General features: G+C 41.1%; 1 protein-coding gene across 8 annotated transcripts in view; it reads right to left on the bottom strand.

Annotated features, from left to right (window-relative positions):
- APC (APC regulator of Wnt signaling pathway) overlaps window positions 1–15,845 on the bottom strand; it is a 202,977-nt gene that overhangs the window by 169,731 nt on the left and 17,401 nt on the right. For 2 of the 8 annotated variants that reach the window (XM_048849762.2, XM_075128607.1), the window contains exon 1: window positions 3,006–3,159. The exons of 3 other annotated variants lie outside the window; for them this stretch is intronic. Coding sequence is in view for 1 of the 5 variants with exons in the window: in XM_048849768.2 (XP_048705725.1) it covers window positions 3,006–3,104 (99 nt within the window). In the remaining 4 variants the exon portion in view is untranslated. Of the gene's footprint in view, window positions 1–2,487; window positions 2,703–3,005; window positions 3,186–15,845 lie in introns of those variants that run through there. 3 more of the 8 variants (XM_048849768.2, XM_048849766.2, XM_075128606.1) reach the window with 3 other exon arrangements.

Raw genomic sequence — 15,845 nt, 5'->3', positions numbered from 1 at the left:
CAATTTCAGTCACAAACATTTAAAAAAATTGGACAATACAAAAACATTTTAAAATATCAAGTATTAAGGGTCTGTACTGTATCACCCTTAATCTTTTTTCACACTATGGTGACCCATTAGTATCATCTTCAGCCAACACCTAAAGAGAATGGGAAACCATTAGTCTTCAAGGAAGTATGTTAGCATCTGTTCACACACAACACTATGAATCTTAAAAAATACAACCAGCTGGAAGTCTGAGTCTTTTTTAGAGTGATAAGTAGGCGAGGTAATATCTTTTATTGGACTGACTTCCGTTGATGAAAGAGAAACTTTTGAGCTTATGCAGAGCTCATCTTCAGTCTTTTTGACAATATTAATCTCCCGGTTTCCTACCAGCATGACCTACTTAAAGCTACACCCCCAAGGATGCAGAAGTTAGTTTTCATTAAATTCATGAAAAAGTAATCAACTTGATTAAAATATTAATACAGTTGAGTTGATGGAATATTTAACAGAAATATAAACCCCACAATAAGTAGTCGTAGACCAAAGAGGTCAATTAGATCTATTTATTTCCCAGACTACTCTGAATTATACTGAAGTTCCACCATGAGCTATGAATCATGCTTTTTGACTATAAACATGAAGGTTTGCCTTGAATTTACACTTGTCCTATGAGGTTGCTCACAAAATGCATCCTTTTAGAAATATGATTCACAAATACGGTCCATCACTCCATGCAGAGAGTCATTATTTGTGGAATTGGGGCCTACATTTACTAACTGTCTTTTACTCATGACACTACTAGAAACTGTCCCACTGTTGGAAATGGAAACTACTTAGCCAGGTGTACAAAACAGCTCGTGTACGGTTTAAAAAATAATAATAATAATTCAAGCAAGAAACATCCCCATAGTGTTGTATCTCTCAGGGAATAAAGGAAAAGTGTCTTTGAATCATTAGGATTACTAGTATCTTGATAGATTAAGCAACTAAAATCCACTTTCAGTTTTGTACAACAAACACCTTTGGTATGGTGTTTAACTGCTGATTCCAATTACACTACCGTTTTATAAATCCTCAGCTTATGTTTTAACATATTAACCCAGCTAAAATATATCCCATCATCGGATAGGAAGCCTGAGATCTATACTCAAGCTAATTTACAGTGTGTAAAAAATTAAGGTTTATAGTTTTTTTCAGACAGGGGTTCATTAAGCTAAAAAGCTTCCTATCAGATCCCATTACTATTATGCTTTCATTCGGTGTGTCATTCAGTATTGGTGCTAGAAACCTTACATTTAACAAAAATAAAAGTAAATTTATTGGCAGGCACTTTAGGAGGTTCTTAGTAGCCTCATTAAAAATATTTAAGAGTCCTCTTCCAGCTAACTACTTTTAGTGTGTATATTACAGGCAGTTTAAAAAGGAAGATTAAGTGCTTCATGAGACTTCATTACACTGATGAAATAATCGGAAGTCTACCGACTATTGGATTTGACAGAAAACTTCACTGTTTATTAATATGTTAAGCAGAAAGAACATTAAGAAGCATTTTCAACCACAAAAACTGATTTAGAAGCAATAGAACAAGTACCATCTCTGCTCATTGGGGTGGGGGAAAAAATGCTATTCAAAATATAAAATTAAGTAATTCTAAAGTACACTATCCACATATGCATAACAGAGAGTTTACTGAAAATATATCTGTACAAACTGGAAGAATACAAAATATACTTAAAAAAAAGTATCTTTGAATGTATAAATACCCAAATTAAACACCACAAATTTTGTCTTGCTGATCCCTTAAGAAAAACAAGCTCCTGTAAATGAAAAATGCTGCCTATGGCTTATATTTGAAGTCCAAAGATGACAGACAACTCAGATTAAAATTCAACTAATTTCAAACAGTAAATTTTAAATACTGATTCAAGTTATTCAATATCTTGTTCACCTTCTAAAAAACTATTTTATATTTTTGCAAAACTAAAAGCGATTTGGTTACTGATGACCTAATTACTAGAATAAAAGCTGTGTCTGACAAAGAGAGAGAAAGGACCACTGCTTCATACATAATTTATTAAGATTTCCAAGAGTATTCAGGTTAAATTCACTGATCTGAGCATCTCATTGTAATGTTAAATAAATTTTTAACAAGTCAGTGTGTTCTGATGTTCAAATATACACTTTCTTATTTTTCATTATTTAAAAAATATCCCTCAATATTTCTGCTGCTACATGGGTCGCAATTGGCCACCGAACCTTATGCTTTAAATGCATTTTTGGGCGTAGCAGTGCAGCACAGCCTCTCATCCCTCTGCAGCTTTCTCCTTTTTCAGCAGAGGAGCAAAAGCTGCTGCAGTCAACTGCAGAATAAGCCACTACCACGTCCTGTCACTAACAAAGACACCTATCTGTAATACCCTGAGGTGGCTTTTGCAGATTCACACAAAAGCAAAATTTTAACATTTAAAAAGTGCAAGAGAATGCCATGCTCTGCAATACCTGCCTCATCCTCCCTCCAGAATGCCTTCATTGTGGAGCTGTTAGATTCACATCAAGGCATCTCCTTCCCTGCTTTGTGTCCCTTTCTCTGGCAGCCACGGCTGCTGCGGCAGGAGGACGACGACTTCAATGAGCTCAAGCTCTCATTCCTCCTCGCAAAGAAATCTGCTACATTCTTTGTTGCCCTTTGCCCGTTTCCTTAGATACTGTTTTTTCCTCTTTTCTATGTCAACAAACCTTTTAAAAAAAAGCACCCTATTTTCTAGCTACAAAAGCCCCTTTCTTCTCCCTTCCCCAGCTCGCCGTCGCCACCGCCTCCTCCTCTCCTGTCAAACACACTGATCAGAACCACAGGAAACCATCCAGAGCTCCTCGCTGCAGCAGCTGGGATAAAACAGGCTCCACTCCCCGCAGCAGCCCGGAGAGGCACACGCACTGCACAGCAACAAACAGAGACACTGAATATTACAGCCCAGCATGGCTCGGCCGGCGTGCCGTGCCCTCCCAGTTTCACCTACCCCATCTCCGAAGCCGGCTGCGCCTCCATTCCGTCTCCAGAGCCCCGTCTCCGCCCGCACCCACTGGCTGCACTGGAGCCGGAGCCAATACCACCACATTCCAATCACGCGTGCGCCCAGCCTAGCCCAGTGCAGCCAATGGCCCAGCTCGCATTATAGGATGCGATGCGCCCTGGTCTGCATCCAGAGGATTAAACAGCTGCTCCCTCCCCACGACTCTGGTCAGTTCCGAGGGGACGGAAGGGGAGGGATCCTGTCAGTGATCATCGCAAAGCACAGCAACAGAGAATGTGAAGAAATGGGAGTGGGAATTGAAGGTGGGTGGGGAGAGTAAGTGGAAAGAGGAGCAGGCAAATACACCCCCCAAATAAAAATGCAAATCTTGCTCTATTTACTATTTGCCAAAACGATCCCAAACTATTACTTACTATCAGCACATAGAGCAGCATGAGGTATAACAAATGTTGCCAAAATTAATATGTCAAGTATCTGGGAAGAGGAATCACTTTTCACAGCAATGAGGTTGAATATTGATAGTCTGTCCATTCCCTATTACGGTATTTATCTAAAATAGATGGAGTTATTTAGAACAGCTATTGTGCTTTAAATTTACACTCCAGGTTAATCCAAATTAACTTTCAAGTGTAAACAACCACTAAGATACCTAAACAATTTCAACAGTTCAACTTGAGAGGATGAACACTACTATTTTTGAGGAAGTAAGTGCAGAATAAGGTCGGGTGCAAATTTAAAGTGCAAGAGCTATTCCTAAATTGCAAAAAAGGTACTGTGAGTGCAGAATAAAAGTGTCCACAAGGGGAGTTTGTGTGGAATAGCTATTGTGCTAACTTCACTTCCCTGTGTATTGAATGTCTTAGTTAGACTTTCAGAGGAACAGCCGTGTTAGTCTGTATTCGCAAAAAGAAAAGGAGTACTTGTGGCACCTTAGAGACTAACCAATTTATTTGAGCATGAGCTTTCGTGAGCTACAGCTCACTTCATCAGATGTTTACCGTGGAAACTGCAGCAGACTTTATATACACACAGAGAATATGAAACAATACCTCCTCCCACCCCACTGTCCTGCTGGTAATAGCTTATCTAAAGTGATCAACAGGTGGGCCATTTCCAGCACAAATCCAGGTTTTCTCACCCTCCACCCCCCCACACAAATTCACTCTCCTGCTGGTGCTAGCCCATCCAAAGTGACAACTCTTTACATAATCAAGTCGGGCTATTTCCTGCATAGATCAAGGTTTTCTCACATCTCCCCCACCCCCATACACACACAAACTCACTCTCCTGCTGGTAATAGCTCATCTAAACTGACCACTCTTCAGGTTTAAATCCAAGTTAAACCAGAACATCGGGGGGGGGGGGTAGGAAAAAACAAGAGGAAACAGGCTACCTTGCATAATGACTTAGCCACTCCCAGTCTCTATTTAAGCCTAAATTAATAGTATCCAATTTGCAAATGAATTCCAATTCAGCAGTTTCTCGCTGGAGTCTGGATTTGAAGTTTTTTTGTTTTAAGATAGCGACCTTCATGTCTGTGATTGCGTGACCAGAGAGATTGAAGTGTTCTCCGACTGGTTTATGAATGTTATAATTCTTGACATCTGATTTGTGTCCATTTATTCTTTTACGTAGAGACTGTCCAGTTTGACCAATGTACATGGCAGAGGGGCATTGCTGGCACATGATGGCATATATCACATTGGTGGATGTGCAGGTGAACGAGCCTCTGATAGTGTGGCTGATGTTATTAGGCCCTGTGATGGTGTCCCCTGAATAGATATGTGGGCACAATTGGCAACGGGCTTTGTTGCAAGGATAAGTTCCTGGGTTAGTGGTTCTGTTGTGTGGTATGTGGTTGTTGGTGAGTATTTGCTTCAGGTTGCGGGGCTGTCTGTAGGCAAGGACTGGCCTGTCTCCCAAGACTTGTGAGAGTGTTGGGTCATCCTTTAGGATAGGTTGTAGATCCTTAATAATGCGTTGGAGGGGTTTTAGTTGCGGGCTGAAGGTGACGGCTAGTGGCGTTCTGTTATTTTCTTTGTTAGGCCTGTCCTGTAGTAGGTAACTTCTGGGAACTCTTCTGGCTCCATCAATCTGTTTCTTTACTTCTGCAGGTGGGTATTGTAGTTGTAGATCCACTTCCTGGACACTACAGTGCTAATTAACAATGGCCACATAAACACCACCCTATACCGGAAACCTACTGACCGCTATTCCTACCTGCATGCCTCCAGCTTTCACCCTGACCACACCACACGATCCATCGTCTACAGCCAAGCTCTGCGATACAACCGCATTTGCTCCAACCCCTCAGACAGAGACAAACACCTACAAGATCTCTGTCAAGCTTTCTTACAACTACAATACCCACCTGCAGAAGTAAAGAAACAGATTGATAGAGCCAGAAGAGTTCCCAGAAGTTACCTACTACAGGACAGGCCTAACAAAGAAAATAACAGAACGCCACTAGCCGTCACCTTCAGCCCCCAACTAAAACCCCTCCAACGCATTATTAAGGATCTACAACCTATCCTAAAGGATGACCCAACACTCTCACAAGTCTTGGGAGACAGGCCAGTCCTTGCCTACAGACAGCCCCGCAACCTGAAGCAAATACTCACCAACAACCACATACCACACAACAGAACCACTAACCCAGGAACTTATCCTTGCAACAAAGCCCGTTGCCAATTGTGCCCACATATCTATTCAGGGGACACCATCACAGGGCCTAATAACATCAGCCACACTATCAGAGGCTCGTTCACCTGCACATCCACCAATGTGATATATGCCATCATGTGCCAGCAATGCCCCTCTGCCATGTACATTGGTCAAACTGGACAGTCTCTACGTAAAAGAATAAATGGACACAAATCAGATGTCAAGAATTATAACATTCATAAACCAGTCGGAGAACACTTCAATCTCTCTGGTCACGCAATCACAGACATGAAGGTCGCTATCTTAAAACAAAAAAACTTCAAATCCAGACTCCAGCGAGAAACTGCTGAATTGGAATTCATTTGCAAATTGGATACTATTAATTTAGGCTTAAATAGAGACTGGGAGTGGCTAAGTCATTATGCAAGGTAGCCTGTTTCCTCTTGTTTTTTCCTACCCCCCCCCCAGATGTTCTGGTTTAACTTGGATTTAAACCTGAAGAGTGGTCAGTTTAGATGAGCTATTACCAGCAGGAGAGTGAGTTTGTGTGTGTATGGGGGTGGGGGAGATGTGAGAAAACCTTGATCTATGCAGGAAAATAGCCCGACTTGATTATGTAAAGAGTTGTCACTTTGGATGGGCTAGCACCAGCAGGAGAGTGAATTTGTGTGGGGGGGTGGAGGGTGAGAAAACCTGGATTTGTGCTGGAAATGGCCCACCTGTTGATCACTTTAGATAAGCTATTACCAGCAGGACAGTGGGGTGGGAGGAGGTATTGTTTCATATTCTCTGTGTGTATATAAAGTCTGCTGCAGTTTCCACGGTAAACATCTGATGAAGTGAGCTGTAGCTCACGAAAGCTCATGCTCAAATAAATTGGTTAGTCTCTAAGGTGCCACAAGTACTCCTTTTCTTTTTAGTTAGACTTTGTCTTCACTTGAACATGGATTAAGATAGAATGTGAATTTAAGTGCAATAGCTGTTCCTGGATAATTCCATGTGTGGACACTTTCAAAAACAAGTTAAGCTAAACAGAAACAGGCACTCTTATTCTGGAATAAGAGCACCATTCCATAATGAGCATGATCACATGTGGAATTAATCAGGAACAACTCCAAGCGAAGACCAATACCATGCTAAATAATTTTTCTCTTTCAAATGCCAATATGCATCCAACATGGAGCAGTAGTTTTGAAAAGACAACTAGAATCAGACTGCAGATAGGTATACCTGCACAATGGGTAAGCCACCTCTTGCAGACTTGTTTTCTTGCTTTTGAATTAGAAAAAATATTTCAGATACACAATAGACATTTCCTTAGCACAAGATTTAAGGCAAGAAACCCCTCAATTATAAATCCTAACTGTGTTACTCACTCACTTAAATTCTCTCCATTTTAAAAAATTGAGACCATATTTGTCTACATCACAAGATGTTCTGAGGATTATAATTCTAGGATTTCTTCTTTCAGTAAAAATAGTCAAACAAATGCAAAACTACCCAAGTCTGGAAAAAATAATCTTTTACACTTACAAAGAGTCCTATCATGGATAGTTACCACCTTATTTTAAAAACTTTAAAAAAAACCTATCAAAGGAACTACTGAACATTCAACTGTTGGAAATTAGGACTCTGATCCTTCAGACAGCTCTGTAGGGATGCAAGAAAACAAGTTAATCCTATAACAGAACTAAAGGTATATGCCTAATACTTCAGTTAATTATTTTTGAAAACCCAAAACAAAGTATTGCTTAGAGATCCATTAAAATAATTTTCTTCCCTAATATTATTTCTGGATTTGCTTACAGTTCAACAGAATGCAATGCTTTCACATGTCTTCCATCAAACAAGCTTTTTGGTTATATAAACCATAAATTACTTTTATTATAAAAAGAGAGTCACCTGATAAATGTGCACTTAAGACTAACACATTATTCTAATTCAGTGTATAGTAGTCTGCTGTAGGAGTGCAGCAATTCTCCAAAAAGGGCAATATTTTTGAAGTTTAATGTACCCACATCATTTGAATGCTTATTTTATGTACATTTAGATGAAATGTGATTTGGAGCGGTCAAGCGATATCGTAAGCTTGTAGGCATGGTACCCAAAATGAGGGGTTTTTTCCCAGTTCCAGAAATACTGCATCACAACTGACTATAGCTTTACTCTTGACATTAATTTCAGCATCTTAATGCAGTATTTATTGGTCAAAGTTACCAAATGACAATGTATTAATTTTTTTTTATTGGTTCTGCATGGGAAAGATATTTCCCCCCCCTAGAACGATGAAGCTGTTTAGCATGCAGCAAAAATGGTGAATATCAACATTTTACAATATACTATTATAACATTTTTCATACCCGATATTCTTAAGTTAATGTATCTCAAGTGATTGTAATAGCGTTCTATATTTTTAATTGTCATTTGTTGACCAGATCAGTCTCACACTAAAGGTCGTGCACCAGTAGCAGTTCATTCCATGCCCACAGGTATGTACTGCATAGTGGGCAGAGAAATGTATGTGAATTCTTAATGTAATGCTTCTCCATTTGTAATCTTTTTACATACATGTAGCATCTAGTCTGTCTAGTAGAAGATTTTAATTTGTAAATGCCTATGTATGCAGTACTAGCTTTTGAATATTCTAGAAAGTAGCTTTTTAATTCAGTGACATTTATGCACAGATCAGTATTAGTTATGACAATACACAGATTCATACTGGGCTTCTATCAAAAACAGCAATTTTGATGCTAATATATAAATCTAATTTAGCACAAGTCCGTATACTTGTACAAATAAAAAAATGTAGCAATGGTGGTAATGTTAACAATATACTTTGGGAATTCTACCTCTACAGGGAAGTTACAGTATATGAAAACTTGGAGAATACAAGCCTCTTAAAACTTATATCAAAGAGAAAGAGACTCTCCACAAATTTTGAAAAATGGGGTTTGTTCAAGAAATGAAAAAAATCAAGAGAATGAAAAAAAAAAATGGCAAAAGCCACCAGATGCTAGACAGAATTCTGTGATGCTGGAAGCAGAAGCCAGGAGAGATTAATTGTACTGGCAGCTACTGGGTGAATTTTTTTAGTTCAGATTGCCACTAATACTCTATCACGGGGGTTGCTTTAAGAAATACTCAAGCAAGTCAAATTTGGCATGTCAGAGTTGTATTGATTGGGGGAAAGGGAGGAAAGGGAACCAGACTGACACTGATCAGAAAGCATCACGTTCACCTGCTTCTACAGCCAACAAAAAGAAAGCATGTCCTCTGATTGATCCTGTTGCATTGTTTGCTTGAGAAAACACACACAAGACAAGAAGCCTCATAAAACAGAAATATCTGAGAGAGGAACCAATCTAAAGGATGCAGAATATCAAAAACAATGACATGTCATGCAGACCTATGGAAGATTTGATCGTTAAGGATGCAGTTTGTCACTCAAAATGTCTTTCTTCCAACTTGAGTAAAATGAATCAAAGCAAAACCATTACTCTGCAACAGTCACCTTATGGACATTTTTTTTTAAAATCAGTATAGGCTACCACTACTGGAGGAATTTCAGTTGTGATGGTATGCCAAGTCTCCAACATTCATGTTCTGGGATTATTTTCTCCAGATGCTACTTCAAGATGTCCATGCAGAGTGAGAGGTGATTGGAAACTTCACTTACACACACAATGCCATGCTTCCATACTCCTTTACCACAAAATAGGCCCAACTATGCCAAGTAGGTACAAATCTACATTCTTTATATGTTAAATGTCCTAGAAGTACATAATGTCTTGGAATCTGGGAAATTTGCTGTACATCAGACTCCTGGCTCTTTTCATGGAATTTGCAGTGTCATGGAAACAGAGAAAACTGTCAGACTCAAGGGCAGCAGCGGGATTGGACTGACAAAAAAGAAGCCAGCCCCTGTCAGATGGACCCTCACAAGACATGTCCTGAGCCAATATGCAAGAAAGAAGTGTCCTAACAAGTAGTAGTGAAAACAAAGTCCACAAACAAATCCTTACCTCTACACTGAAGAGGGATGAAGAGCATGTTACAGCTCTTACCAACCACATCATCAACAATAATGGCAAATCCTTTTGACCCTGAATTACTTCCAGAGGTGCTTATCAACATATCTACTGGACTGCATGTAACATCAGATGTACAAGAGCAGATGTTGAAGAACAAAGATTTGTGAGAGGTGCACTCAATCTGATGGGATACGTAGCTTCTTCAGTCCAGTCAAAAAAATCTATCAAAACATTTACGGACATGGCCAAAATCATCAAATTTAAGTCTAGCGAGGGAGAGAATCACAGCAGCTACCACTCCAGAAATTGTTTTCCCATAGAGCCCTGTCATCTGCAAGACACATGTTTGAATGCCAATTGTTCTTAGTCACCCGATAGGACCTGTGCCTATGTCCCTCTTCCATGCTGATGGAACAATAAGAACAAAAAAAGCTCAATTAGGGCATCAGCGAAAAGCTCAAAGAATCCATGAGCTAAGAGCATGTAACAAAGAAATCAGGGATGCAATGGCTTTTATAAAATGATGGCTGAAGACAAATTCCACCACATTCATTAAATTGGCTGTTGAGTACTTGAGGCAAACACTAAAAGCATTTGACAAAGCTAATTCCATAATTGAAGTCTTTGACAGATAAGACAACAGTAATTCTAAAAACTGCAGAAAGGCCATGCCAGACAGGATCAAAGGCTAGATGTAAGAAATATTAGGTGATTGGTGGATACATTGTACCTCCGTGGAAAAATTTCCAAACATGGCATCCAACAAGCAAGACAATTATAAAATTCCTCTGTAAATATATATATTTCAAAATATACCTGAGGGTGTAGGAACACTCCTCTTTGCTGGAGGTTTTTCCAATAGTGAAATAGCAAAGTCTATCATCAGTAGAGGTGCTGAAGAATCCCATAACTTGTACAGTACATAAGAGGAAGCAGACACAAGGATGCTTCTACTTGCTGTACATGTCAATATGGCTTGTGGGTCTCACAGTGTCAAAGGAACCACAGTAATTAGAGGTCACCTGATACAGATATTTTGTCCTTGCTGTTCACTGATTTCCATAAATGGAACACAGATAACATGTGAATTGAAACAGGCACCATTACCAGCACAACTGACAAGCATTGCTTCATACCTGTGCATGCAATTTGTGATGCACTCACTCCTGACTTCTGCAATATACTTGCTACTGTATATACAGTAACAAAATGTGACTGTCATCTTATTTTGTATTGGGTGGGGTGAATCTGTGTTCAATGTTGTCAAAACAAAGGGAGCGTACTGTTTCAGAGATCTTGCTAAAACTTGGGAGTGATGGACCAGCTGCACTTTCAGCAGCAAGGAAGTTAGTAACAGTGCACATGACCAGAGTGAGAGGAAAAAGACCCACAGAGACCTGAATCGATTTTGATGGCTAGACTGAAGCACAATGGACAAGTCATGGGCCAAACTCCCACCATGTGAGGACAGTTTTGAAGGGCATGTCAAAAGAGCATTTGGCAAAGATTTGCATGCCTTCGCACACAGGCAAAGTAGATATTGCATCACCATTGCAATTTTGAACATAAAATGTGGATGATGAACTACTTCCTGTATTCTTCCAAGGGTCCAATGGCATCTGAGCTTCTACAAGATCTTATCTGAGCCTTTACCCATACAGGTCACTGCACAATCAACAGTGCCTAATCAAAACAATCTTCCCTGCACAGAACTGCACACAAGCCTAGGAGAGCTGACTTATCCTCTATTTCAAGGCACACTGATAGAAGAAAGAAACAGTTTAACAATTGCCTTAGAAGTTACAAAATGAGAGTGGAGTGGGCATTTGACCATTTGAAAGTGAGGTGGTGCTGTCTTATGACGAGGTTAGAGGCTGCTGAACAATACTTGCTTAGGATTATAGCTGCATGTTATATTTTACACAATATCTGTGAGAAAGTCTCAGTGATGGATGGGAAGCTGAGATGTAGAGAATTGCTTAGCAATATGGGCAGCCAGCAAGACACCCACTACAAAATGTGAAACACAAGGACAGTACTGTCAGGGATATATTTTGTTTTTTCTTTGAGACTGGTGCCTGAAAATGTGCAGCTGTGTCTTCAGGGAAAGGAGGGTTGGATTTTGAGCACTGTAGTTGATTTTACAGATGTTAGAAGTGGCACATTATGGTGTTTTTTTGTTTGACTGTAGTATGTATGCTTTAATAACTGGTTAAAACCTGTTAAGTTGAAAACTAGTGTTTGTGTGTCAAACATTGTGAATGCTTTGAGACTTCAATGTTTTTTACTGAACAAATTCTAACAGTAAACCACCACCAAAAATAAAACTTTGAAAACACTACAAACTTTTCTCATCGGGATTAAAACATGAAACAGCTCTAAAGTGAAAAAGTGCACATTCACATGCAGTGCAGTTGTGGGGAGGTGGGAAGGTTCCTGTTCAGAGGGAGGGGTATGTCTTGCATTTGCTGCTTCTAGTCTTTGTGCCTTCTGAGGTTCACTGCCAGGGCTCAAAGTTGCCAGGTGCACAGGTTGACTCAAATTTCCTGGCCTCCCATATGGGGGTGTTCTTGCTGCCCTGTGCTGGGGCTGGGGAGGGGACATCGTTCCCAGTATTATCCAGGGTCTGATGAACATGACTGGGTCCTCGCTGAGGGCACTGCATTGCCTGCTGGCCTAACAGCAGCATGCATGCCAGCAGAGCGTTCTGCCTGTTCATCACCTCCAGGAGCTGCTTTTGTACACCCTTACCTTTCTCCACAGTGTCTTTGGCCATATGACAATGTTGTCCTGGGCCAGTTCAATGGTGTCTCTGGATAGCTGCCTGTATACCTCCCTCTCATACATTAAACACACCATCCAGTTCTTGATATGTGTGTGTGTGTGTGTGTGTGTGTGTGTTGGGGGGATGGGGGGGGCAGTGTTGGGGAGTTTGGTTTTTTGCTAGTCTGTAAGTAGGGCTCTAAACATCTTCTCTTTGGACCTCCATTTCTTCCCTCTCAAGTTGCCAGTCACTGAGACATTGATGAAGGCTCTGTTCTTGAAGGTACTATGGCTGGGGGAGCAGAGAAACGAAAAAAATAGCTATTGTTCATATTAGTACTGTTTCCTATCCTCTCTGTCTGAATTCCATCCCTTGAGATTCATCGCAGTCGGGAGACCTCAGATATAAGTGGTGTGTGCATGTGGGCTAAATAGGATGCTGCGATTGGTGTTCCCAGTTTGGGGCTTGCAGTTAATGCTGTGCCTTGAAGGTACTTCTATGCATGCAAGATATTCCTGATTGGGGCACTGAGATGAAAGTAGGGATGAATCAAGAGGGAGCTGGATAGCATTTCCCTCTGCATCCCCTTTAGGCTGTCCTGACCCTTGAAGACTTACACTGAGGCAGGTGACTAGGAACAGAGAAGGGGCTTAAAAGGCAAAGGGTAGGCAAGAGAGATATGTTGTGAATTATTCACCAAGATGGTCCTCTCAGAAGTGCAAAGGAGTTGCAAGCTATACCAGGAACAATGGTAATGCTGCTGAATGTCCATACTAAAATTGAGCACTTTCTCAGTCTTCAGTCTGTTCTCTCTCTCCTGCAGAGATTCAGAAAGTGCAAAGAAAAGGAGACTGGGTTCTACATTGATTAAAACTTAACAGCTCCCAGTCTTTTTCTATTAAATATATAACCTATGGAAGGCCATTATGCCTCCTTTGTCTACTTTACTGCAATAACGATTAATGATATTTGATATGATATTTGATATACTTCTGTCAATTGCCTTAAGAGCTGTAGTCATGCAATTCCTAACCTAATCTTTTCCTGCAATGCAACATTGTTACAGACTATACACATTTCTGCAAGAATCATTAGCTCTATTAGCTATATAGGCATGCAATGCTGCAACAGGGTTCACAACCCACCTCTCTTCCTGAGGCCCGCTTGCCCTCCCCAATAAGGCTCAGAGAGGCTTCGGGGTTGTGTGACACCCATGTCTTTATTTACTTAACTTCATCTCACCACCAGTGTCCATCTACGTACAGGATTAATCTCCTCCTTTTCAGGCAGAGCCAGCCATCAGTTAGGAGGCCTCCAGTTCCCTCCCTGACTGACTTCTCCCTGGCTGCCCCCCTGCCTTCTGGCTCCCTCCCAGCCTTTATAGCCCTTGACTTGTAAGGTCAGCAGGTGTTGCCAATCCTCAGGCCAGCATCAGGCCTTTTCCATCAGCCACAATCTGTTTCCCCTGATTAGAGCTGACTGGGCAAGGGCTAATTAGGTACTTTTGCACCAGCACCCTGCTACAAATGCCTATACCCATATATACCTCATGTAAACTGAAAACTAACCAAACTTTTTTTCCCCCCAAATGACTGTCTTAGAAAACTGCTGAATTTTACACACTACATAGATTCAAATGAAAGTATCACACTATGGAAGAGGAAAGTTGTAGCTGTGCCACGTGGCCACCATTTTCAGCATGCGAATAGAGAGAAGGGGCAATATTTGCTAGGAAGTTAGTAGATGGGTATATCCCTTCATAACATGAGTTTGTGAACAGTTGATGGTCAGGGTATTAGCACAAGATAGAAGTTGATTACCTGACCCAGCTGCCATTTTGAAAATATTTTTAGGGAAGGCAGAACAAAGGGGAGGAACAGTGTTGGGTGAGGGCAGGAGGCTCAGAAAGGCTGGTAGTTCACATACAACCCAAATGGCAGCCGCCATTGGGCACCCAGAACAGAAGCTAGCACAGCTGTATAGCATAATTGTAAAGATACATACTTACATGAAAAAGTCTCCTGGAGAGGATCTTCCTGCTGTAACCTGGGCTGGGATACGGGCTGGAAATTGGGCCTCTCTGAGGGTCTCGAGTGCTGAAGAGATCCTGGCTATATGAGGAGATCACTTCACTGTCCTCCACCCATGAATTGTGACCATCCTCAGGGGGCCACAGTGTCCTCAGCAGGGGCACCACTGCTCACAAGAGGATTGGGTTCTAGTGGCATGCCAGCAAAAAACCTGCCCAGCATGTGAGCAGATAGATTAGAATAGAGCAGATTGGTCACATGGGACTTCTGGACTTGTTTCTGGCATCCCCAGGGTTTTTTGTACATTTTTTTGAGCTCTGATCTTTATATTGTACTGCTTAACATCTTGGCTGTGACCCTTCTTGGCCCTCTGTTTAGTGTTGTTCTCAAAAAGATTCTTATGGTGGTGTTAGTACAGCAAGCTTTTGCAACCAGTCATTTCTCACCAGATTACCAGATCAAAAAAAATCTCACCCCAGCTCCTTGTGGCTGCACAAATATTGCTGCAATGCTGATATACTGAAATCCAGGAGCAAATGAGCCGATCCTGGCCTCTCACCTGTTTTTAAAGGGTGGAGGAGACATCCTGTCAACTTGATCCCTTAGCAGTGGATGGCATAGGTAAACAGACAGGTCAGTCACAGATACCCTCAAAGCAGCATGGGATAGCAGTGGAAGGACTGCCAAGCAGTGTGCAAAACTATTGTGGGCACATGAACAACAATCTGCACTAACTATATTTGCAGTTTACTCCACTCTGAAAGCAGAGAGCAGAATTTGCAGCAAATAGAGAGTCAGTGTGCTTTAAGGGTTTGCATTGTGTGTACACAGGCATTTTCAATTCACACTAGCTTGAATTAATGCTAACAAAAACCCCTGTGTAGACAAGTCTTAAGTCTGTAGGGAGCTTCAAAACAATACTTTGGGGGTGTGAATGCCCCAGTATCTCAGTGGAAATTTAACTCCAAGAGCCACTATACTAGGAATTCTCATTCTCTCCCGTCCCCTCAACACACACACCCCAAAATGGAGGGAAGCTGCCACCACTCACTCCAAATGAAGGGTGGCAGTACTATGACACAGGGGAAGAACCCACAAGGACTCCATGTCATAGTGTCCTAGAGTCCTGGATTGCATTCCCTGGCCCTGCTTAGGGCAGAGTGCCACAGACTAATTTTATGTTGTTGGAGAAGAGAATGGGAGTATTTCTTTTTCACTAGATTTGCTGTCTTACCCTTTCACGGATTGTCCCCTTGTCACTGTATTAGGCTTTGTCATTAAAACTTTTGTCGCCTCCTTTTGTCGCCCCCCAAATGACAAAAGTTTTAACGACAAA

Source organism: Caretta caretta, chromosome 5 (assembly GCF_965140235.1).
Source record: "Caretta caretta isolate rCarCar2 chromosome 5, rCarCar1.hap1, whole genome shotgun sequence".
Taxonomy (NCBI): domain Eukaryota; kingdom Metazoa; phylum Chordata; order Testudines; family Cheloniidae; genus Caretta; species Caretta caretta.
The sequence above is the reverse complement of the archived record's forward strand: the minus strand, read 5'-3'. Positions and strand labels throughout refer to the sequence as shown.